Source organism: Fistularia commersonii, chromosome 16 (genome assembly GCF_037954325.1).
Source record: "Fistularia commersonii isolate RoL2024-O1a breed Wild chromosome 16, RoL_Fcom_v1.0, whole genome shotgun sequence".
Taxonomy (NCBI): Eukaryota; Metazoa; Chordata; class Actinopteri; order Syngnathiformes; family Fistulariidae; genus Fistularia; species Fistularia commersonii.
Window position 1 is genome coordinate 5,475,311 of NC_141299.1, and position 24,858 is coordinate 5,500,168.

Here is a 24,858-nt window from a genome sequence, read left to right on the forward strand (position 1 = left end):
CGGGGCAAAGCAGGTGGTCACGTGTTTCAACTTCCGGGTCCCGATGCTCTATGAGCGTCAAATGTTTTTAAAGCAAGAAAAAAACACAATGGCAAGACCAAATAAGGGGGTAAACGGCAGTGGTATTGAGGTGTGAGCGGATATAACATGTTTCGATGTAAATTCCAGACTCGCACGTTTTCGATTTGCGCTCCAGACTTTAATTTTGAAAGGAGCGGGGGAATCATTCGGACAACTTCCCCTTTGGAAAGATCAGCTGATACCAGTGTAAACACAAAACAGAGTAACATGTGTGCGTGAGTGAAGAGAGACAGATTTCGCAAAACAGAGATATTACGTCCGCTAAATTGGAGTTGCGTGTGACAAACCTAGACCCGGGCCGAAATGCGCCGCAGTGTTTGCGCCACAACGTCGCAGCTACGAGGGGGGTTAAAACACCACACGCAGCTTCGGATAGTTTGCGTGCGTCCATACGTGTGTGTGATTTACAAAGAGATCAGCGCCGTCTGAACATACCAGATTCCATCTCACTGGACTGATCAAGTTGGAACAGTAAGTTTGAGCCTCATCGACCATCTTGTTTACTACGGTGTTGTTTTGGTGCATTGCGCCTGTTTACCGCTTGCTTTCATTGATATATCTCCATTAACATAAACAATATCAAGGCCAGTATTTTGTGTCATAGAGCAGTGTTTCCCAACCACTCTGCACATGAGAGATCATCAGGTGTGCCGTGGAAAAAGGTCCACTTTCACCTGAATGGTCCAAAAATGATTTAATCAATGTAGATAATGTGTTACAGGCAGAATAATTTAATGCTCTTCCACTATATGGCAACAGGTAATGAATTAACCTGTGTACCTGCCTGCTGCTGCTCAAACAGCAGAGTTGTTAGTGATGCTTCGAGTGAGCCAGCAGCAGTGATACACAATGGATGAATATTTTAAAATAAAAAGTAATCAATCAGGACACTCTGGTCCTGAAGAACATTCTGACCCATATGAAGGCCCAAGGATGAGGAGTGGTCAGAAGAAGTAAAAAAGGTGAGCTCAAAACAATACAATGAAAGTTGGATTGCGTTTCGTCAGTTCCCGCAAATATATCAGCTTTGTGTTCAGTCAAACAGGCCAGATTTCACACTGAGTAAGTAAATTGAGACTACAGTTTCTTATTACTCAATTAAAAACGTTTTTGGCATATTTAGTTGATGGTGTGCCGAGTGATTTTTCTAATATAAAATATGTGCTGTGGCTCAAAAAAGGTTAGGAAACACTGTCATAGAGATTCATTTTATGTGTATGTTAAGTCAAACTTAATCAGTGTATTCAGCAAAAACAATTATTGACTGTAATGGAACTCAACATGTAAAAAGGCCTTGGTTGTATAATAAATGGTTGAAAATAATGTTAAAAAATGACAATGAATCTGGCAGTGCATCTGACTTTCAGCAAAACCAGATGGGGATTGGGTTCTTAGGAAGACAGCACTGAGGACAACCTTATCACATAATTAATATGTAAAAATAGTCACCAATCTGTAAAGTTTCAATGTAGAAATGTGTATGAATTGATATTGATATACCTGGGAAAGGTATATGCTGGACAGTATACTGCTCACCAATATATCAGTTGGATTGTGTGTAAGACCCTTCACTGGTCAAATATGAATATTACTTTGCTTATATAACTTTACTACACAGGCAATATTATTATTTTAACTCAAGTATTAATATGTAAAATGTAATAATTAAATAAAAATCCCATATCCAATGTTTATCATTATAACACTGCATTATTGTTACTGATGTAACAATTCTGTGGCATTAATGCAAGCTTTCTTAGCTTCTCAGGCAGAAAAGATTGTATTTACTCACAGTAACAATCATGCTTCCCAACCTTCGGTTTGCAGCTGCACTTAAATGCACCTTAGTAGTTGGAAGGTAAGTAATATGACAGGATTGAAGGTACAAGGGTCACGGGGGATACTGGAACCTATATAGATAGATAGATAGAAAGAATGCATAACAAGATATATATTCACATGTAATTGTCTCCAGTAAAACGTTAACTTTTATTGCTCCTCATCTGATGTAATGAAAACAGCTTGAGGTAATAAAATTAACCATGAAAAAGTCACAGACATTTCATATCTTGTAGTGTCACAGACTCTTCATATTAAATCTTAAATTGAAAAAGATGGCTAAAGAGTAATTATAGACATATATATATATATATATACACACACACACGCGTATATTTACATGTAAAACATAAACATGTGAAATACTTCAAAAGCTGCATATTGCCACTGAAAATTTTGCAACATTATGCTGATTTCATTTTTTGCTTTTATTTCTCCTACCCTACTGCTAATTTGAGATGAATGTACTGTATTTTGGAATTACAATTACAAAGAAGTAAGAATGTCATCAAGCCACAAGTTTGCTGGCCTTTTCTCATCCATTGACCATCCGCAAAATAACCAGTGAATCCATGAAATAAATTGATTAACTGAAACAGTTTACAGCTAATTTAATCACCTCCTTATATTTTTAGGTTCATAGAAAGTTAAGAATGAATTGAAGATAAATGACAACTTCCTGTAACATCATCAAATTCCAGTTTAGTCTGTTAACAATCACATGACAAGGACAAGCAACAAATTCCCCCCAATCAGTAGCAATTAAACATCAGCCTAAATTTGATAACACACATTTCACAGGGATTTTCAGCACCAACGTGGAATTGAGAATCCCCACTAACATCCTGTTTATTGTAATTTGTGATTTATGTCTTACCTGTGTACAAACAGGACCTGTGGAAAGGGCTTACTGTTATATCACCACACAAAAGTTTGCTATGGTGGCCATATTTAACAGAAAGCCAGAGTGATATATTTTTCACATATATTTAAACCTGGTGTGGAGCCAGTCAGGTTGTCCTTTCCCTTGCCTAATACACATCATAGATTTGATTGCATCTTTTTTTTCCTTTTTGGTTCATTTACTCTTCCTCATCAGCATGTGACATCCCATGATGTTGCATACAGCATGCTTTGTCGCGGTCTCGAAACGTAAAATGTCATGCGGATATCTGGTGTACAAAGAGGAGCTTGACTCCTCTCCTACATTGCTGGTCTGGTGACTGACACTTCTGTAATCCTTTGGATTATCTTCCTTCCTCCCCAGTTTAACAAGAGAAACCAGTCTCTCGCACAATGTGTCACATGTGACCTTAATTTCATGTGTTGTCAGCCATGAAGGCTATTGTTCATAGTAATGTTACATGATAACTTCTCCAAACCAAGCCAAATGTTTTAGGACATTTGATTTTAAAGCTGGCCACCAGATGACTGGTTACAGAGAATTTGTCTATGTCCTCTAACCCTGAAAGTTTTAACACCATAATGACATGACACAGAAATGTTTCTGCTTGAGTTTGTAAATGCAAGGCTTTTACCAGAAACTCTCTTTCATGAAACTGTGAGCTCATAAGGAGTTTCTGCTGAAAATCATGTGCACTATGGGGAATGTAGTAAAGGCAGACTACTTGATGTTTGCTGATACATTTTATTGTGGTTAAGTTGCTTAATTTCTGGAAGACTTTTCAACTTTCATCCAATAGGCTTTCTCTGTTGTAAATAACTGTTGAACTGTTTGCGTGTTAGGTATTTCACCACTAAGAGGCAGATGAAACATGTGACTTCTAGACCCACCAAAGAGTTTTTAGCACTTCATTATTTCACCAGTATTAGCCAAAACCATTATATATAATTCTGCCACTATTAGCCTTTTCACAGATTTGTCAGTATTCATGTGTTGTATATATTGACCAACATGAAACTTTAACATTAGTGTTGCACTGTCAGTCATTTATGAGCACAAGTTTTTAAAAGATAGACATTGGTGTATTGTGTCTCATACATATTTTGTGGCTTTGTTTTGTTGCATTTTCATTGCCCGGAAGGGAACAACTACAAAAGTGGTTGTGGTTTATCAGCCAAAATACTATTTTAAAAAGTGGTGAAACTGTAAGTCTAGGATTTTTCAATGAGTGCATTAATTTTTTTTTACACAGCAGAGTTTTATGTATCATATGTAAAAGATCTAAGCAATTTGCTGTATGCTCATTCCCAGCAGGAAGCCTTTGACAAAAAATTCAGAGCACAACTTAAATGGGATTTTTATTTTACATTTATTAACGTTCACTAATCCAAAAGTGATTTAATAAAAATAAAAAAATCCCAAAGAGTCAGAGATTCAATGCATAAGCGCCTCTGAGAGCACCTTTTTGATTACACTTAAAACTACAAAGCTAAAACCTCCTTTTCCTGCTGCCCAGGGGTCCCATGGAGGAGCTGGAGCCAGATGAGCAGTTCCTGCGTTATGCTAGAAATGGAGATCTCTCAGGCATTCAGAGGCTGCTCCTGTCCATGGTCAGGGACGAGATGCAAATCAACATCAACTGCAAAGGTACCGCATTAACACCTGGGAACAAGAAATCATACTGTACATTGAGCTGTTGCAATTCAGTATGTTTTTTTTTCTCAGGAAAGAGTAAGTCCAACTTGGGCTGGACGCCTCTTCACTTGGCCTGTTATTTTGGACACAAAGATGTAGTGGAGGAATTACTTAAGGTACAGTTATTATTACTGTTTGCATCCCATTACATTACATGATTTAAATGACTTCATTAAAAAGAGTGTGTTCTTACATATCGTAGGCAGGAGCAGACGTCAACTTACCTAACAATATGGGAGACACACCGTTGCATAAAGCTGCCTTCACAGGGAGAAAGGTACCTCTATAGCCGGATTCTTCCATTTCCACTTTCCGTTTTTCTGCCGCTGTTCTCATCTCTGTGTGGATAGTATGATTTTGTGCATGCCTTTATTCATCCATTCAGTCAGTCAGTCAATCAATCAATCAATCAATCAATCAATCATCCACGATCAGGAGGTTGTCATGCTGCTGCTGCACTATGATGCATGTGCTACTGTCATCAATGGGACTGCACAGATTCCCAAAGATGTCACTCAAAATCCAGAGATCAGAAGCATGTTAGAAGGTGAGAGAGACATGTTGCCATTCAAGAAATATAACATACAGAACAACCTCCCATCTTTTGCCACGCAAGTCACCTTTATAATTCACATCCAATACTTTCATATCCAATCACTTTATTTATGCCAGCGGCTGAAAGAACAGAGGAGAGGAAACTGGAAGAGCAACTTCTGGAAGCTGCTCGAGAAGGAGACATTTCAACGCTGGCCAAGCTGGTTTGTAGCAATTAAATGAATGTTCCAAAAGATACAGAGCAACATAGTCAGAAAGGTAATGTCACTTTGAGACAATAACACGGAAGTTGCAAAGCTTAGACTTCTTTTCAGGTAGTTGTTTAGCAACATAGGAATAGGAAGGGTTTAAATTCTGAGGTCGAAATTTAAATTTGTACCTCGGTATCACTGATAATACAACTGGTAATGTTATGGGTAAAAACATGCAAAATAAACTGCTTATGAATTTTGCTATCATAGAACTTCCAGATGGTTGGCCGCAGATTTCAAATTAGTGATGCATGATTCACTCTTTTTAAGAAAAGATAGAGAACATTTTTTTTTTCCAGATAACCAATTTGTTTGCCTTCCTTTTCCTGTGTTTTCACCATAGCTGTGCATGAAGAAACCGCCAGATATAAACTGCACCGATCTGCTGGGCAATACTCCTTTACACTGTGCAGCCTATCGTGGCCAGAAACCGTGTGCTCTGAGGTTACTTAAGAGTCACGCCAACCCCAATATCAACAACAAGAATGGTAAGATCCAACAGGAATAGCTGGCAGCCATGGGGTAATTTTGCATTCTTTTTCCTACAACAGAGTAAAATCCATGCAGCTAGTCCGGCCAACAACACACCTGGCATCAGAGACCCACTTGTCCAAACAGTCCCTCACATGTTTTCTAAATCAGTGGACCGGTTTAATTGTTGAAGCTACTCTCCTTTTGCAGCATGTGTTGACTTTATGAAATTTGTCACTGGAAAATAAAATAACAAATGACATTACAGTCTATTACAATATTATGACCAAAGTTTTAGTCATATTCCTCACAATCAACATTTTGAACACACAACCTTGGAAATCTCTAGGGGTATTACTCCTGATTATATATTTGCAATGCAGGTGTTTCATTTGGGACTCAGATGTGATTGTCAATTCAAATGACGTGAAAGGGAAAGTCACATATCAGGCACAGGTGTGCATGTTGTGTGTGCATGGTGGTTTGTGCGTGATTAACTTCCTCTTTTTTTTATTCTGAATCACGCAGGCCAGACTGCATTTGACCTGGCCAGTGACACAGCAATGAAGCAAGTACTCGAGGGCAGCTTTCACCGCGTGAGTGCTGAGCTAATATCTTGTCTTGTGTGTTTTTTTTTGATAGGTTTTATGTTTATCTCTAGGTTTCCTCATTTTTTCCTCTGCGGTCTCTGCAGGTAATGACCCGACACGTGAAGAAGTATGAGGGACTCCTCTGGAAGGTAAGGTCCGGCCAACATTGCAGCTGAAATAGAAAGTTGGCATGGAAAATTCTTTATGTGATATAGAGATGCAACTGCAAATCCAGTAAAGAAAGCCAAATCACATGGGCTTCAGAAACCTTTCAATCATCAGTTACAACAAAGATTTTTAGTTACTAAATATGAAACTTTATGGTTAACACTGTAACAACAAATATTTTCTGATCATCCAACCTTCTGACCCGCTGCTTCCTCAATGTTACAATTGTGAATTACTCCATTTAAATGTACATTATGTTTTGCACTCGCATGTTTAAAGAGTGATTTATGTCTCTGCTCTCTTTATCCTTTATCTCTGAATTTTAATTGGTACACTAATAGTACACTAATAGTGCACTAGTGTGCAAGATGACCGCTTTCCTTATGAATTCTGCTTAACTTTTATATGCACTTGTACATACAGTATAATACACCACACATAAATATTCGACTAGCTTTTGGCCCAGTTCTGATGTCAGTTATGACATTTGTTAGAAAGCAAGCACTTTTGAAATCAGATGTTCATGAAAAAAGCTAAAAAGATCTTCATTGTTTCTTTGATAGGAAGTCAGAGTAAACATAAGCAGTGGCTTATCAGTTCCTCAATGCAACATCTTGCATGGCAGTATGCACTTTCCAGCCTCCTTCATCACACACAAATACACTAAGCGATCCATTTTTTATTCAAAAGAATCTCAGTATTTAAATATTCCAAACCACTATGAATTAAACATCCTGCACCTGTGTTGAAAACATAACACACAAATTCCCATCGATAATCTTCATTTATGACCAATAAAGGAAAGAGCCATCAACTGTTATCTTCACACTGGGTGATTTGTGCTTTCAGAATTTTGTTACTTTTAAATTGCCATTGTCTTAACTTCAAATGTGTGATGATTCTGCCACTGAGAGTTGTTTCAAGGGGCTTTCTTTTAAAAAAAGAAACAATGTCGTCTTCAAGTGAAGAAATTCAAGTCCAGTTGACAAAACAAGAAGATTTCAGCAAGAATTCACCATGACCCAGATGACTGGGAACCTACACAGACAACAGTTCTATCCTGAACCTCGAGCCCATTATTGGAGATTAGCACTGTCCTTTGAGATGAATTGAACAGCTTACTTTTGTTAATAGTCAATAAAAATGCAGTCTGTCAGCTGGAGCAGCAGTAAAGACCCTTCCAATAATAGTTCTTTCTAGAATAAATTAATCTGTCTGTATGACAAACAGTGGAATTGCAATACATTGATTTGGATTTGCCTTTAATGGCTAAGAACTGTTCTTGTAAAGCTTTCTGTTTTTTTAACGTTTCCAATTAAGTAAAGCAACATTTCAGGAAAATGTGAAAAGCGACACTGACCATAATGGCCAGGTGTCTGCTCGTTTCTGTTTGATGTAACAGCCAACTTAGGACAACCCCACCCATGCCCTCTCCCGCTGATCCAATCAGTCACGGCATCAACCCAGAAATAGTTGACTCCTGTTTGACAGTCAAAGCTTTTTTTATTGTTGCTCATGTTTGAGTATTTGCCATGTACATTTTTAAATGCAGCTTTTCTCTGTTTAATTTGCTGAGCCAGCTTCCAAGTGTGCCCTGTTTTCTCGAGATTTTAGACGCTCTTTGAGCCAACATCAATTAAAAAAAAAAAAAAAAAAAAAGAAATCAAGAACAATCAGACTGCTTCTTCTTGGCTTATGCTGTATTACGTCGTCCTGCAGAGCTCCAGATTTTTCGGCTGGCGCTCCTACTGGGTCGTTCTCCAGGACGGGGTTTTGTCCTGGTACTCAAAACAGTAGGTATTTTTTCTGGCTGCTTTAGTCAAATGTGTCAAAGACTGAGGATTTTGTTTGCCGCTTCAAAAGTACAGAATCTGAAATTGCCCAACTATCTCCTGCAAAGGTCTGATGCCATTGCCAGTGTCAGAAGACAAGGCTGTAAATCTCTCACACACGCTCACAGTTTGGTAAGTCAAAATTTATTAAATTATTTTCAACCTGCTCTGCTGAGCTTTCTCTGAGGATAAAGCTTCAATTTGTACGTGTTAATTTTTCAGGTCCGAGCCAAGGACAACTGCTTCTTCACCCTTAAGTGCTTCGATGACACCGTTCATCACTTCAAAGTGCCGCCGAAAAACAACCCAGAGGAAACAAGAAAGGTAATTTTCATTTCTCTGTTGAATGTCATTGTAATTCTTACACATCATGAGAGTCCATTTGGGCTTTTTCATCAATGCACCCAAATTCATGTTGCGCTGTATCTTTAACTAACCATTTATTCCAAGTAACGCTTCCATTTCCTCACTAAGAGTAAATTTTAAATGGCAGGAAAATGCATTATCATAAATTCTTCTCAAAATCTTCCTGTTGTGGCAACTGGACTTGATTTTCTTCAGTTGCCATGACAAGAAGATTTTGACAAGAATATGCAATGACCCGGTTGCCTGAGAACCTCCACAGACAATTATCATAGATAATAAACTGAAAATTAACTTTATCCATTTAAGGGCATAGAGTCTTTTCTCCTCAATTACCACGTTTTTTGACCACCAGTCACTTTTGTATTATAATGTAAATTTGTCATAGAGATCACCAAACTTGTGAAACCTTAAAATATCCACAATTATGGAACCATTTATGAAGTAGAATACACTCAATATGTTCCATCTTATATTTCCTGACATATTATTTAAAGGAATCAGTACATAATCAAATTAAGCCTTAAACCAGATCAAATGTAATAAAGTCAAGTAATGGATGAGTTCTTTGTAGAATGTCTTTTAAACTCAAGCATAAAACACAATCTAGAAATGTAATACAAATATTGGGAATGGCACTCTTCATGCTAGCCTATCATTTTCCTTTATTTTATATTATTTTGAAAAATATTAACGCAACCACAGGAGTTACAGAAAGATGATTGTAGTTCCAAAATATTCCTGTGTTGTAACTACCAGACTGATGTGTCTTTAAAACAATTACAACAATGTTGGATGACCGTGTGTTCCTTGTTTTGCAGGCATGGCTGGATGCTGTGGAGGAGCACTCAGCCTATAGCACACACTACTGCTCTCAGGAGCAAGGCAGTGAGGAGGAGGACAATGAAGTGATCTCTCTAGGCGAGCTAACAGATGCACTTCAGGTGGCTTAAAATAAAATAAAAATAAAAAAAATGGATTTAAAAAAAACATTGATTAATATGTCGTAATGATCGTTTATGTTTCCTCTCATCCCTTAACACAGGCAGCGGAGGCCAGCCGTCAAAAACTGGAGCAGGAGGTGGCATCGTTCTTATCTATGCTGAAAAATGATGGACTGGCAGAAAGTAAAGCATTTTACTTCAACGTCATTGGAATATATGTATAAAATCTGTAGGACTAGACAAAATATCGTTATAAATTACATGTTGTAATTTTATAGACCAGGATTTTTTATTATATTACAAACTGCAATGCAGAATTGTAGTAAAGCCAAAATAGCAAAAGAACATCAAACGAAATATTCATTTGCTATTTTGGCTAGTTTTATCTTATCAATTAATATTTATCCGTTTCATTCAGTCCACCAGCTTTCATTATTTTCTCAAAAAGGGTGATAGATGGTTATAGTTAAAAAGGTAATCATTCACCTTTTAAAAATATATATTACCTTTAGCTAAAGAAATCCCAAATTAATATATACTGTGTGCGTGTGTGCGTGTTTATGTGTGTGTGCAATCATGTGTATGTAATCATGAATTTGTGTGCTTTTAGAAAAACAGCAAGAAATGACCCTAACTCAGACAAAAAATCATACAAAGTTTTCTCTGAATTTCAACTTCCCTGAACTTATCTAAAAGATATCAGAAATGATACGTGTCCAAGACAGGAAGTAAGCGTGTCGCAAACTACATCAAAGGGGTTAAGTAACTCTAGGAAACCTGACATAAGTAAACAATTCCAAGTTTTAAGGAAAAGGTTCCAAGGAAAAACTACATTATTGTAAGTTTTCAATGATCTTAGCAAAGTTAAAAACACCAAATGAATAATACTGTGTCAGATTTCTGTATACAGTTAAATGTAATTGCTCCTCAGTATAACAACAAATCTCACTGTAGCTGTGGTGTTATAGATGTATGTGTTTAAACTTTTTAAAGAACAAGTGAACAGGTAAAATGCAAACCTAGATTTAAATGAAGGCAATATACTGTGTGAAATCCTCCATCTGTTTCTGTTCGTGTTATTATGTCATCATATGCCTTAGTTTAACTTTACTGTCCTCCTTTTCCCTCCTCTTAATGAGTTTGACTTTTTCTACAAGCTCACTCATTACTTTGTTCCAATGGCCAACCATATGTTCCTCCCACAGGGGTTCCATCTGCAGTTGTGCAGAAAATGCAGGGGATCTGTGAGCTGTCCAGTGAGACCAGTTCTAGCCTCAGCATCTGCCTGAGTCTCTTCTCCAGACAGGAAGGGGTAGGTGTCTCAATTGCCAGGACAGATCTGTGTTTTCTTATGCAGTAAATTTCTGACAGTGGCTATGCCTTTCTCTTATGTGTTTCATTATCAGCATATTCTCCACAAAAATAACACTTGATTAGATTCAGTTGTTATAATAAAGCATGGGAACTGGACAGGGCTTTATAAAAGAATATCACAGATACCCACATATCACATTCATCACAAAATTCAGAAGGTCTAAATCTGTCTATATCACAATACCTGCAAGTTACAAAAAAGAAAAATCAAAAAGCTGATTTGATACATTAATTTAACTGTGTCCCAGTATGACAAAAACTTAATTCTAATTTGTTTTGTGTTTTTATATGTTATTTCTCGCTAATTTATTTTGATGATTTCTTGTTAATTAGCATTTTTTTTGTACGTTTTTTCTTGTACTTTCCTTGTACTTTTTTTTGTACAGTTCATTTTTTCGATGACCTTTTATTTTTTCTTGCACATTTTTTCAATGTTATCCATTGCCTTTTTTTAGATTACTAATTGTAAGAATCAGATATAAATCATGACTGGATGAATTTACCAAGTAGTGAGGTTATGAGCAAATTAGCAAAACAAATATTATGGGTCAGGAGGCTGAACCCACACGCAGACACAGGTCTCTGCATCAAACAGATGGGGGTTGAAAACAAGTTTAGTCGGAAGGGGGAAGAGGTACGTGAAGAAGTATGGGCAGGAGGCACTAGCATACAACGAAGAGTAAAGAAGCCCGTTCGGGGACGGGCGGCTCAGAGGAACGCGCTACTATACACCAATTAGGGAGAAGTCCAGTCAGCGACGGGTAACTAGGTGAAAGCAACTGGTGTGCACAGAAAAAGAAGCACGGTCGGGTCATGGGTGGCCAGGTGAGAGGAGCTGACATAAACTCATAGGTGGAAGGGAAAGAAGTGCATTGTGTGGGAGACCGAGGGAAATCAGCGAATGACCCGGCAACCGGTGAGACTCAAAGCTCTGGCTTTTAAGTCCTCATTGATCGCCAGTCGCCAGGGGAGCCGGCAATCTGGGGCAATTTTGTGCTCAGCAAGCCCACGCCTGCCGAAGCCTAACCCTGACAACAAGAAAGTAAAGTAGAAACAGAAAATATGTTTACCTCTTCAGTAGTGAATAAGTCAGACTGAAAGTATGATACTTGAGTGACAACATAGTCAACAATTATATGCCGATCCAACAATAAAAAAATGTAATTCCAAAAAATTAATTTTCTTTTCTTTGTTTTTTAAAAATATTTCACCTGAAACACATTTTCATGCCTGTCCTTTATTTCTTACTCGGAAGATTTTATGTGATTTGAATGACCTGACCCTAAGAATGCATACTGTATAAATACCATTATCAAGAGGATTCTTACTGTACTTGTTTAAAAAGGCAGAATTCTTACCATCTTATAAGCAGCCCTGTCAAGTGCAGTGATTATAAGCTCTTGCATTGGTTTTCCTTTATGTGTGATTCAATAGATTTGATGATAATGGAAGGACCGAGCGAATAAATTAGACCCTACGAGGATTTAAAAAAAAAAAACTGACACCACTTATACACGTAGCAACCAACCCTGCAGAGCAATTAAATCATAATGTAGTACTTGACTAAATCCAGTATTTCCTTTGGTGCTCATGACATCGGGCTCCCCAGTGTTCGTAAGGCTTGTGAATAGTTAGTAAAGCTAAAGCATTCATAACATATATCATGTATCCATAACATATAATTCAATTCACTGGTTTCAGACCCAGCAGTTCTCTGCCCAACAGCAGTCCCATAATACAAGGCCCATACAACTGTCACAGCGGACTTAAAATTAGTCACCATTTGCTCCCTGCTGATGCTGCTGTTTGCCATCCTGCAGTGGTTTACTGTTATGATAAATAGATGTACAGACAGACTTGATTAATGCCAGAGGGAAAATAATTTGTCATAGCAGCCTGGTACATTCACAAGTTGTAAGGTAGAAATAAGTAAGTTGTTGAATATGCAAATTGAGGCATACTCAATTTCATTCATTCTTTCATCCTTGAACTCTGTCCTTTTTTTACTACAGCATTATTAGCAGAATTTCATCGCAGGGCATTGGATGTCAAACTCTTGTATTTAAGAAAACAGAGTAAAATAAATATTCCCGTTATCGCCTTGTGTTTTCCCTCCCACTTGTTGATCCTGCTCTTGAGCAAGAGCTGAATTTGTCTAGGTTCATAAAAAGAGGCAGCGCTGCTCCCACTTGTGTGATAGCCAGTCCAGTGCTTTCAGGGCTTACACCTGGCCTGGGCCTCCCATCACTCAGCTGCGCAGCCTTTTGAACTGTGAGCTGCAGAGGCAGCTCTTACGATAAAAGGACTGCAGAGTCTCTGAGCTCACAGTGAATAGGGACCATCTCAGTTAGTAATAACACCAGCACATGTCTCTTTGTCTATACATGATGCCTGGCCTCTATTCATAAAAATATAATTTCCAGCCCCTGCTCTACTGGTTTGCACTTGTGGGCCACTTGTAGAGGGTTAAGCAGAAGGATTGCCCTCTTATACTTCAGTGTTATGTTATGATGGGATATTATCCACCATCATTCAGTTTACAGAAGTCCCTCCACCTCAAAATGCGTGACCTGATCTTTCTTTTATTTCTCATGAGTGATAAACTTTCAATGATTATTTTTCAAGATTTTCTGAAAAGCTCCTGCTGGAGTTTTTCCAAAGTGCGGTCCAGCTGACGATTTATACATGAGTCTGTTACCGTCATTTGATCTCCTCTTGTCTTTGGGAATCATGTTCACCTGAAAAGCCATTTGAGACCAGAGCCGTCAAGGCAGCTCCCCTGCATTACCTGGTTCCAACCCGTTTTTGTTCGGGTCCAATAACGGCGGTGCTGAAGGGGGATCAGTTGATCAGCACGTTGTTTACGTCGCAGACTCACTGCCATTGCAGTTGTTCTCAGGCTTGATTACTTAGTACGTTTGGTTTCCCTGTTAGTCTTTCTGGAATGGCAATAACATGTAAAGAAAAAAAAACAAACATGCTACATAGTCAATGTAAGGGGTTATGTTTATTTTCAAATGTTTGCATGTTTGTGTGTGCGTGTGTGTGCGTGTGTGTACACGGTGTGTTTGTTTGTGTGTGGTGAGCTCAGGTGCGTAGTTTGAAATTGGAGCTTGAGGTAGAGAAGAATAAGATCCTCTCGGAAGCGCTGCAGACTCTTGCCACCGAGCACCACGAACTCGAGCAATCCGTTGTCAAGGGATCATCACAGCCGAGTGCCCTCAGTGAGGACGAGTTCCACGATGCGGTGTCTGGTGAGCTGACAACTTATCAAACACTCTTGGGAGATGCTGGCAGTTCTTTGACACGCTCCCTCTGAAACTCTTTATCATTCACCTGTAGGACGCTGGAATACTTTTTCCTGTTGGTGAATGTCTTTGGTATGTTTGGATGTTAACTTTAGTGTTTCCTGATTTTGTTGAAATAACCTTAAATTGTGTAATACATTAAACCTGAAGTTTGTTTGTTTTTTTACCTGCAGGTGTTTTTGTGGATTTCACATGTTTGTACTTCTTATATAATTTGATCCTATTGACAATGTGTCCTGATACTTTCCACATGGCTTCATTAGGTTGGGAGATGAGACTTCATTTATGCTGAGCATGACTGTAAAAGTTTTGCCTTGTTTTATTTTAATCAATAACAATTGAATAACACTCGATTATTTACACACCCCTGCTTTAGCTGAGCTTTGACACTTAGTTAACCAACACACAAGTCTTTTAATTGGAGTGTTGTATTTTATTTTGCTTTTTTTCGGTTACTGTGACAATAATTTGTTCCAGGTTGATTATTGAAAACTACTTTTGTTGGTGGATGAACACCTTAATAGTAAAACAATGTCGCAGGTGTGTTGACAGCTACATAACTAATAACTCTAAACAACAACAACACTCAATGTTTGATCTTTGTTTGGATTAATTATAGCTTATACTTTTTCCTTATAACTTAAAGACAATTTGTAGTCACATGTTCTCTGCATGTCCATCTTTATCAGAATCAGACTCAGAGCTCTCCCTGAGCGGCTTTGAGACAGTGGCCAGTCACTCTTTTGAGGAGGACGAGGAAGGATCCTTCATGTTCAGCAGGAGTCCCACCAGCATGTTGCCGGACGATCACCACGGCAACAAAGATGAGACACAACCCAACAGGGTGACAAAGTATAGGTCAGTGGGACCATAGGCCGTTGCAGCTTCCTAACCGGGTGGCTGAACCCCGGCGCTTTTATCCACAACTCATCAAATGATGAGCACCATTAGCTCCACCCACCCTTTCACACTTTTCATTTCTGTGTTGCCGCTCATGACTTTCAACATAATAGTGTGAATAATTTAGAGAAAAAGTTGTACTGATATCCATGTGTGGCAGTTTGCAATTATTAAATTAATCAATTTACCTTGCAGTTGTTATCAAGTTGATATGTGTATGTGAATGTGTGTCTGTCTGTCTGTCCACCCGCCTGCTTGTTATTTAGGGACAGGCTACCTGCACCGATGTTCTCAAGAAATGACTTCAGTATTTGGAGTATTCTGAGGAACTGCATCGGGATGGTATGAATGATTAGTGCTCCACTTTTTGACCGTTACCCAAATCCAAGTGTGTTCTTATCATTAACAAGATAGGATGTGATCCCTGAGGCTCATTCAATGTCCTCCACTCTAAAGTGAAAAAAATTTTGAGATGATGGAACAGATTGCCGCTTAAGTCTTAGTTAGCCAAAGATCTTATATCCACGTGACAGAACATTTGGGATTCTGTGGGAAATATAGGGTGGGACCCTTTAATTTCTCATCAAAATCCATCACCCTATTACCGTCAGCCTCAGCTGTACATTAGCTTTTATAGAAGGCAAGTCTCTGTAGCTAAACATCCTGTGTACATTTCAGGAACTCTCCAAGATTACAATGCCAGTGATTTTCAATGAGCCGCTGAGCTTCCTGCAGCGCCTGACTGAGTACATGGAGCACACGTACCTTATCCACCAGGCAAACCTTTCTTCAGACCCCATTGACAGGATGAAGGTATGTGTTTAACTTCCTGTTTATGTACATACTTGTAAAAAAACCTTATACAAAACCTGCCCCAACAATAGCCACATTTAGTTGGATTATAACGTCGCCCGGTAACAATGTTAGTTACTTTTGACAGTGTGTAGCAGCATTCGCGGTGTCTGCTGTGGCCTCCCAGTGGGAGAGAACTGGCAAACCCTTCAATCCTCTGCTTGGAGAAACCTATGAACTGGTCAGGTACGTGAGATCTTGCAGTAAACACACCTTCGCTTAAATGACCTGAGCTGGCCACATCAATATCAGTACTCCTCTCATCTGTCCTGGATTGCTCCCATAATAAATCTCCCCATGTCTTCCATTACTCTAGAGAGGATCTGGGTTTCAGGTTCATATCGGAGCAGGTAAGCCACCACCCTCCCGTGAGCGCCTTTCATGCAGAGGGCCTGAAGGAAGACTTCGTTTTTCATGGTTCCATCTATCCAAAACTCAAATTCTGGGGAAAGAGTGTGGAAGCTGAACCGAAAGGCATCATTACACTGGAGCTGCCCATGTGAGGAGCATATTTTAAGAAATCTCATAACTAGAAAATTATCATTTTGATGGCCGTTTTTAGATCTTGCACATGGGCTATACTATTTCACAACTTCAATGCGTCCAATCTCTCCAGGCACAATGAAACTTACACATGGACTAATCCCACATGCTGTGTTCACAACATCATCGTGGGGCAGCTGTGGATTGAACAATATGGAAATGTGGAAATAGTCAATCACAGGTAAGACTTATGTGAGCGTCAGGCATTTCCATCCATGAATATGACACTCTCCACTCAGCATTTGCATATGTATTTAAATGGAACAGGCTGCACAGAGCTGTTCAATATTCTGTTGAAGTTTAGTCAAAATAGTAGAATAAGGTCACAGCGAAAAAAAGGAACTTGGATGACTCAGCTGACAGAGAAGGAAACTATTCATTACTGTTGTGTTTTCCGTTTTTGTACAGAACTGGTGAAAGGTGCTTCCTGAATTTCAAACCATGCGGTCTTTTTGGCAAAGAGTTGCATAAGGTTGAAGGGTATATTCTGGATAAGAGGTACAACTTATACAGATGTCAGACCTTTTTTAGAATTATGCAAAAAAAGCATTTCGAAATTTGGCAACAGCAGCCTGGCTCTTTTAAACCTGAAATAAGTTAATGAGAATCTGCCTACTATTACCTGAATAAAACACCGACATGCTGTATGTTATTTGCCCAATAAGCAAAAATGTCTTTCACATATAAAGTCCAATGAATAGCTGCTAAAGTTTCATTCTTGGCCACACACGGAAGAATCTATTTAGTTTATTTTTCAATTAATCAGCGGGAAAAAATAACAAAGCATAAAGTTTAAGTGGAAAAAACACCTTAGCTCACTAAATGAATTACGTAAATGTACATGCATTATAAATGTGTAGTATCAATATTTATCTTTACTAATATAATTCCGGAATGAGTATTTCCTAGAATACCACAGGACTGAAAAGTATCTGTAGGCACAGTGACAGTTTTATTTTAAATGTATTGCACAATTTATGACATGCTGTCATTAACTTTAATATCATGCCTGTTGCAATTCCCAACTGGATGCAATTAGCAACTAAAATAATATTTTCCCTGGTGTGAGCTGGAAGGTAAACATCCTGACAATCAGCGTACGTGCTCACTAGAACATATTCACTTTGCTTAAAAACTTTATCATAATTTATTACAGTGTAGATTAAGTGTGATTAAATAAGCTTTAAATGTACTGAGTTGTAATCAGATGTTAATAAGGACAAGTTAAATCAAGTTGGTTGTGTTTTTCCTCCTCAATACTTTTCCAACTTTCAGAAACCAATCATCATGCAAATTGTTAATTAACAATTCACTTTCTCAATAATTCATTGCTCGTAGGACCAGTTCTATAGGGGCATGGGCTGTGCAGCCAAATAACTTTTGTATGAAAAGATAAAGTGTCACTGAGATATACAGGGTAACAACATGTCCACAACTGGTTTATATGACCATTTGTGCAAAACTGCATATGGAAACTGTTCAGACGCCAGAGATTATCTTAAAACTCTGTTGCCTGCGGAAAAATTATAATTCAGCATTTGTTTTCTGCAGCAAAAAGAAGATGTGCGCTCTGTATGGGAAGTGGACAGAATGCCTTTATGTGATTGATCCTGCTGCCCTCGAAGTGCATAAGAAAAGTAACAAGAAAGAGGCTGAGGACAAAAAAGTTGTCAAACTGGTATGAGCAGAGCCCCCTAGAGTTCATCACTGTGATTTTTCATTAGAATCTTGTCTGAGCTGATGGAAAACGACAGGTAGCAATACAGTGCAGACTGCTATATTTACACTGTTTTTCGGCATTTATTGAAACACCCTGATTCTTGAGGAAATGCAAATGCAAAAACAGTGAGCACAATGTATAAGAATTAATAGAACTAAATCAGCAGCAATAGCACATTTTCATTTGAGAGAGGCCTAACAGGCAGGTATTGCTCTGTTATATTATTTGTCAGAGTAATTTAGGCTTTATATTATCGTTTTCAGTAATTTTTGGTAATCTGTGAAAGCATGTATTAGTCTCAGTCGATTAGCCGCTTCTTTCATGCACAGCAGTACAATTACTGCGGCTATATTGATCAAAATGTGGCTCTTGAACGAACCCAATATCTAACATTAATAGAAAGTGAGGGCAGATTGAATTGCAATGCAGAACAAACGAAAGACATGGCCGAATTAACATTACCTGTTTTAAAATACAATATGTGTATCTTCTATTTACCTCAGAAGCACTGTCGAAGTAAAAACTCATTTGGAATTAATGCTTTTAACGTCAAATCATGAAGTATTGTTGTGTTAGTTAGTGAGTAACTATAGTCTGAAAATGTCACTAACCTTTCCACACATTAGGAAATAAAGTAATATAAATATTGTGAAAAGGTTTTCTTTCTCCCTTGCCTTGAAGGTGTTTTTTAAAGAGAGGTTTGAAAAAAGAGGCAAACAAAAAAGGTCTTGGGTCAGCAACCTTAAACACTCAAAGGGCCAGGGAAAGCACTGGGCCGCACAAAACTATTTTGACATCTAAAATAAAGATAACACAACATACATCTCTTTTTCTTTCCCTTTATGCTATATATAAAAAAGTGAAATCAATCAACGGCTACAGAGCAAACAAAATTGTATATCTGCATGCAACAAAAACATGTTGAACGCCGAAAGAAAAGAATGACATTTAAAGTCTTTCTTGTCTTTATGAAATAAAAGGCCGAACTTATATTCTCCACCCGCAGCAAACCAAACATGCCGTCTGTGTCCATGTGCCATCATCATTTTATCACTGGGTGTACTGGGTCATGGAGTCATCTGTCACCGCAAATAAAAAAAGGACTACTTTACTCAACGCTGCAAATTATATTTGCAAAATATATACTTGCAAATTAAACAGCCAATTAAATTTTTTTACCTGGTCAATGTAATTATTGCCCCTGAACCTTAGCTCACAGCATCTGCACGTTAGTGCTGTAAAATAAATGGGTTTCCTGTAGGTGTCACACATCCTGCAGTTGTAGCACATAGTTTGAGCGACGAAAAATTAAACATGTTTTATTTTAATATTTCAAGGCCATCATAATCTTCAGATTTAGAATTACAATAAAAAACAAACTAAAATAAAATGAATTTCAATTAAATATTCCTTATTTATTTTCCAAAGCCTTTTACAGCAATTGCTCCGCTTTGACTGCTATTATTATAGTTTAGATTGTTTACCATTGATGCATAATTGTTGTCGTGGCATGAATTTCTTCTTCCTATTTTGGTGCTGATTTGAACTACTTGGCTCAAGTAGTTCAGTTTCTAGGGTTCTTGCTGTTAATTGTGTTAGAAGATAAAGGGGTCATGAGATGATTAATTATGAATGACAAAAGAAATCTCAAAGTTGTGCTGCATTTGTTGTACTTGTTTCATGTCTGTTTTTCCCGCCGATGCACAGGGCGGCAGTGATGAAGTTCCTTTTCCAGCTGCAAATACTGTGGAAGTGATTCCTGGAAGCCAGCTGCTGTGGAGGATTGCTCCCAGGCCCCCAAATTCTGCCCAGGTCAGACAGGCATCTTTGTTTGAGAATGGGTACACCAGTAAATGGCCTTTGACTAACATTTTATTTATCGGTTACAGATGTATAGCTTTACATCGTTTGCAATGCAGCTGAATGAGCTGCACAAGGAGATGGAGGGAGTCATTCCGCAGACTGACTGCAGGTTGAGACCAGACATTCGGGCTATGGAAAATGGTGATATCGGTAATAATTGTTCGTCACATATAAAGATAGAAGTGGATCAAAATTCAATGACCCCATTCACATTAGCAATTGAACTTGGTATTCCAATCCTTCAATGTAACCGTTTTTTTTATTATCATAGTAGGTACTATGAGGTAAGACGCAGTGGAACCAGTTAAAGCTATTTCTCAAAAGTAGAAGACTGCACAGTTAGAAGAGCATCTCAATAATGAAAAAGGTCACTGGACTTAACTTGCGTATTGACCTTATGTGATTGGATATTGAAAAAATCTTTGCATATATGTACATATACAGAGAGTGCGATAAAGGAGATGATCTGTCTCTCAGGTGCATCTGACTCCATCTTTATTTGAAAAAACTCTTCCTTTGGACAATTGCTCCTGAATAAAATGGGCCCCTGATAAAAATGAGCAAATCAATTTTACTGGCAGTGCTAGCAGCCAGATTGACCTACATTTGTATCCATATAAGAGTTTGTAACCATAGTGAAATGTGACATAAACAGCAGATTTTAACCCTGTAAAACCGTCTCTCATCCATGCTGTCAGCAATGGATGGATGTAGTTGGATTTAGAAAGAAATTGTATAGAGCTGCATACCATGTAAGCGATGATATCATTACCATAGCATGGACACGGATCTGAATAAATTATTCATATTGAGGTGTGATTTTAGTGATCAAGTTTATACTTTTACAACACAGATGTGCCTCTTTTTTCAGAAAGCACAAAGTGTTTGAAAAATGCTTGTATCCTTGAAAGTTTCATCATCGGACTGAAGCAATCATTGAGTGATCTGACAATCAGAAGCTTGTCAGCCCCCCCCCCTTCACAATGCATAAAAGTAGCAGAGTCTAAAACCATAACATGTGATTATTTGAATAGATCTCGCAAGTGAGGAGAAAAAACGACTTGAAGAGAAACAGCGAGCTGCACGTAAGAACCGGGCCAAATCAGAGGAAGATTGGAAGACAAGGTTAGCTTGTTATTTGAAAAAGAAATGTCTGATTGTGCAGGAATTCAGTTTTATGCAAAAGGTATTTCAATGCCTTATACGTGTGCTTATGTGTTTGTTACTGGATTTAACAATTCCATGTCAAATTGATCCACCTCAAGGTCCTAATTTCATATCAATACAATTCTAGGTCATATTAGTACAAAAGACAAAAATTTGCATTGAATAATTCTGTGTGATTATTTGCAGTTTGATTATCCGCTCTATCATTTTCTGAGATAAAGCATCAATCTCTGTTTAAATAGACTGAAAGAAAATAAAAAAAACTGTCTTTGATTAAGCAAGGGTTTCCATGTTGATACATCAATTGGAACAATATCCAATCAAAAACTCACCATATTTTGCTTTTAATTGCTTTGCACACTCATGTAATTATGCTAATGGATTTGATTCGGACTCACACAAGATTAATACTTAAAAGGAAATAACTTTTTTATCATTGGTGTGGATGACCCTTTAATATGGTTTACCTTTACAGTATAAATATCTCCCTTGTCATTGTTCTGTAATAATCCAACTGTAATTATGTTTTTTAATTCCTTTTCCTGTTCTGTTTTTGCATTGCATCGCTTACTTTGATGTCAAGGAGTGCTCTTGGCCCAAGGTTAGAGCTATGCACCATTTGACTGATCTAAAAAATGTGTCTGATAATCATGCAAGCTTGCGATGTTCATTTTCCTAAATACTCCTTATAAGCCCCCCCAATAAAATCCTGCTTTAACCTGTGTACCTCCCTTCAGGTTAAGGTCCTTTCGAGGACCGTGAGATTAATAATTTCTGTTCTTCCTTTCACCTGCATGGCAGTTCCCCCTAGTGGCACTTAATAGAATTACTCAATTCAGGCTTCCGAGTCAGTGTTATTGCTTTTTCTGCTTCCACAAAGGAAAGATCAAACAGTACAATATTTATTTGATTTTGAAGGAAGTAGCTGACAAAACCGTGTCTGACGGAGCATACCCAATTCCCTTTGATTAAACATGCATTACTTTCCCCGCTCAATTCCCCTTGTCCGTTTGACTTACAATATGCAGTTGAGTCTCCTTTGAGGTTGTATTTACTGATTTTGTATGTGTGGTGTTCCCAGGTGGTTTCAGCAGGGACCAAACCCTCATACCAACTCCCAGGACTGGCTCTTATCTGGTGGATACTGGGACAGGAAGTACAGTACGCTGCCAGACATATACTAATGGACATTTCCAGCAGAGAGGACCTAACTCTGCAAAGTTCCATCAGTCATAGAGCGGGCATTGAACCGTTTTTAGGGCTGCAGTAACTGTAAAAAATGTACGGACATAGATCTTACACTGTGTGGCCTTACTTACTTTATTTAAGCTATGCATAAAATTGTCAATAATCAGTCAATATACAAGGTTGCTTTGAAAAGTTGCATTTGTTTTTACAGACGGACTAAGTAGTTTCTGTTTAATGATGGACATTGCAAAGATATGTAACCATGATTTAATGTTTATTAGCATTTTGACTTGCTTTTGATGATATTTGCGTTTTGACCCTGTTTGGCTTCTAACTCCTCTCCGCCAGCATGAATTATCATTAACCTCAATGATACTCATTTTTTGCTATGACAGGGTTAAACTAAACTTGCATAACATGCAACCTCTTGCAGTATTTTTTCCTGTTTAAATGAAGGCTTACATGACATACTTACATTTAATATTTATTTTTCTCTATGAGCAATAATCAGTGAAAGATTTTATTGCACTGGTTTGTTTTTTCTATGAATATTTTTTTCTGAGGAAAAATTCCACACCCACACAAAAAATGTAAAAACCTCTGTTAATTAAATTTGTGAGGGGGGGGGGAAAGAAAAAAAAAGTTGGAAGATACGCCATGGTTGATCAGACAACATCCTTTTGCAACTGTGTTGTGTAAATAATGTAGAAAATATTTAAATTCAATTATGCCACTATACAAAGCTTTGTGGTATAAAATAATCTGGGAAACAAAAAAAACACATTTCTGTACATATGTGGATTTTAGCAATTCATATGAAGGTGTTTGCAATGCCAGACACATTTCAAGAGAATCTGAAAAATAAAATGTAATCTGATAACATTTTTTCTATGACTATTTTTATAGAGTGGAGAAGAATTAAGTCAGGCCTACAGCCGGCATCCTGGAAGCTTTAATTCCTTCTTCTAGACGAGGACCGGGCAGATAAAACAATACTAGCAAAGCTCTTGTATAAAGAAAATTCCAAAATAATGCAGTGACTTAACATTTATCATGAAAACTTGTTTCACTAAATCTAACTCCAAAGTGATGAGCCAAATTAGGTCAAGACCTCAACACTGAATTTTGTGGTCGTCGTTAGTTTATCATCATCATTGATTTCCCAGCAATTATCCTGCATGGCTGCAGGGTCTGCTTTTCTGCACACTGCACAAAGTCATTTACTGAAGAAACAAGTGTTCAGAAAAGATGTACACTAGAAAAATCGATTACTTTGATAAATTGCTTGTTTGCAGTAATATAAGTTAAAATGATTACTCACAATTTTCATATTGTCAAGTGGGAAAGCTTTATGGATAAAAAAGATAAAAAAGAGGTAACTATTGATTTGTCACCCAAACCTGGTGACAGACTTACTTTGTTACATTTCAGCAAACCTGTCGCACTTGGTTTTCTGTCACTTTTGCACATTCGACCACTTCTGAGCCAATGTCTTTATATGTCAAAACTAAAGATGAGTAAATAAAGTCTTGATATATAAATAGAAACTGATTTGTCCCTTGTTGAACTAAATCTCTATCGAGGCCAAGCAGGGCAAAAGCGAAGATTCCATCTGGGGCATAGTTGGGCCCAGGAGGTCCTTTGGGCAGCATCGCTCTATTAACCCATTAAACAATGTCACAGTGTTCCCTGGGCTGACAGTTAAGTAGATAATTAAAATTTTGTGCAGCGTTTTTGTATTTGCTTCGCTGGGCCACAAATGATGTGTATTATGATAATATGGTAGTGCATATACTAACACCACAGATCCCCTGCAGATGGGTCACTCAAAAAAGTCCTCTGCAGCTCCATGGCACACACCAAGCAGGGACTGGGGCAGCCCATTGGCTTAAGGGGCCTGATCTCCATGGAAACCTACAGCAGGTCAATCAAGTAAATAAAACAAAACCGAAGCCACCACTGACTGGGTCACAATGTGGCTTTCTGCACGGATGGCATTTACTTGAACAGTATACTCAGTTTATAGTTAGTATTTTCATTTGATGCGAACAATTTTCCAAATCCCTCTGTGTTTTAAACTGCAAACATTTAGGAGCATTCATTTTTTTTCTGGATCAAAATAACTATTATCCTATGAAAAGATAACACTGCATGATATCAATGTCTAATATCCAAGGTTTTTTTTGTGTCTTTTTTTTTTGTTACTTTCTTCTTGGCTTCTCCCGTCAAAGTTTCCCACAGCGAATGATC

The 24,858-nt window shown here is 37.9% G+C and overlaps 1 protein-coding gene across 2 annotated transcripts; it reads left to right on the plus strand.

The window, feature by feature from the left end:
- Window positions 1-234: 234 nt before the first annotated feature.
- Window positions 235-24,155, plus strand: osbpl1a (oxysterol binding protein-like 1A). 2 transcript variants are annotated; one of them, XM_086161763.1, is made up of 29 exons: window positions 235-552; window positions 4,341-4,471; window positions 4,550-4,635; window positions 4,722-4,796; window positions 4,955-5,066; window positions 5,192-5,277; window positions 5,669-5,813; window positions 6,325-6,392; window positions 6,491-6,535; window positions 8,274-8,347; window positions 8,455-8,518; window positions 8,609-8,710; window positions 9,571-9,693; window positions 9,795-9,876; window positions 10,899-11,005; window positions 14,159-14,321; window positions 15,065-15,233; window positions 15,542-15,617; window positions 15,954-16,088; window positions 16,216-16,313; window positions 16,444-16,626; window positions 16,744-16,851; window positions 17,079-17,168; window positions 18,222-18,348; window positions 20,098-20,202; window positions 20,280-20,403; window positions 21,288-21,378; window positions 22,004-22,021; window positions 22,502-24,155. In XM_086161763.1, the coding sequence occupies exons 2-29, from the start codon at window positions 4,348-4,350 to the stop codon at window positions 22,602-22,604; spliced, it is 2,883 nt and encodes a 960-aa protein (XP_086017889.1). In that variant the 5' UTR covers window positions 235-552; window positions 4,341-4,347; the 3' UTR covers window positions 22,605-24,155. The 2 variants fall into 2 exon arrangements, with proteins under 2 accessions (XP_086017889.1, XP_086017890.1); XM_086161764.1 differs by lacking the exon at window positions 22,004-22,021.
- The last annotated feature ends 703 nt before the right edge of the window (window positions 24,156-24,858 follow it).

Excerpts from the sequence above, each read along its gene's own strand:
- osbpl1a (XM_086161763.1), top strand. The coding sequence starts at position 4,348 with ATGGAGGAGCTGGAGCCAGATGAGCAGTTCCTGCGTTATGCTAGAAAT. Across the intron at positions 18,349-20,097 it reads ACAAAAAAGTTGTCAAACTG|GGCGGCAGTGATGAAGTTCC; the intron begins GTATGAGCAGAG and ends GCCGATGCACAG. Across the intron at positions 20,404-21,287 it reads TATGGAAAATGGTGATATCG|ATCTCGCAAGTGAGGAGAAA; the intron begins GTAATAATTGTT and ends TTATTTGAATAG.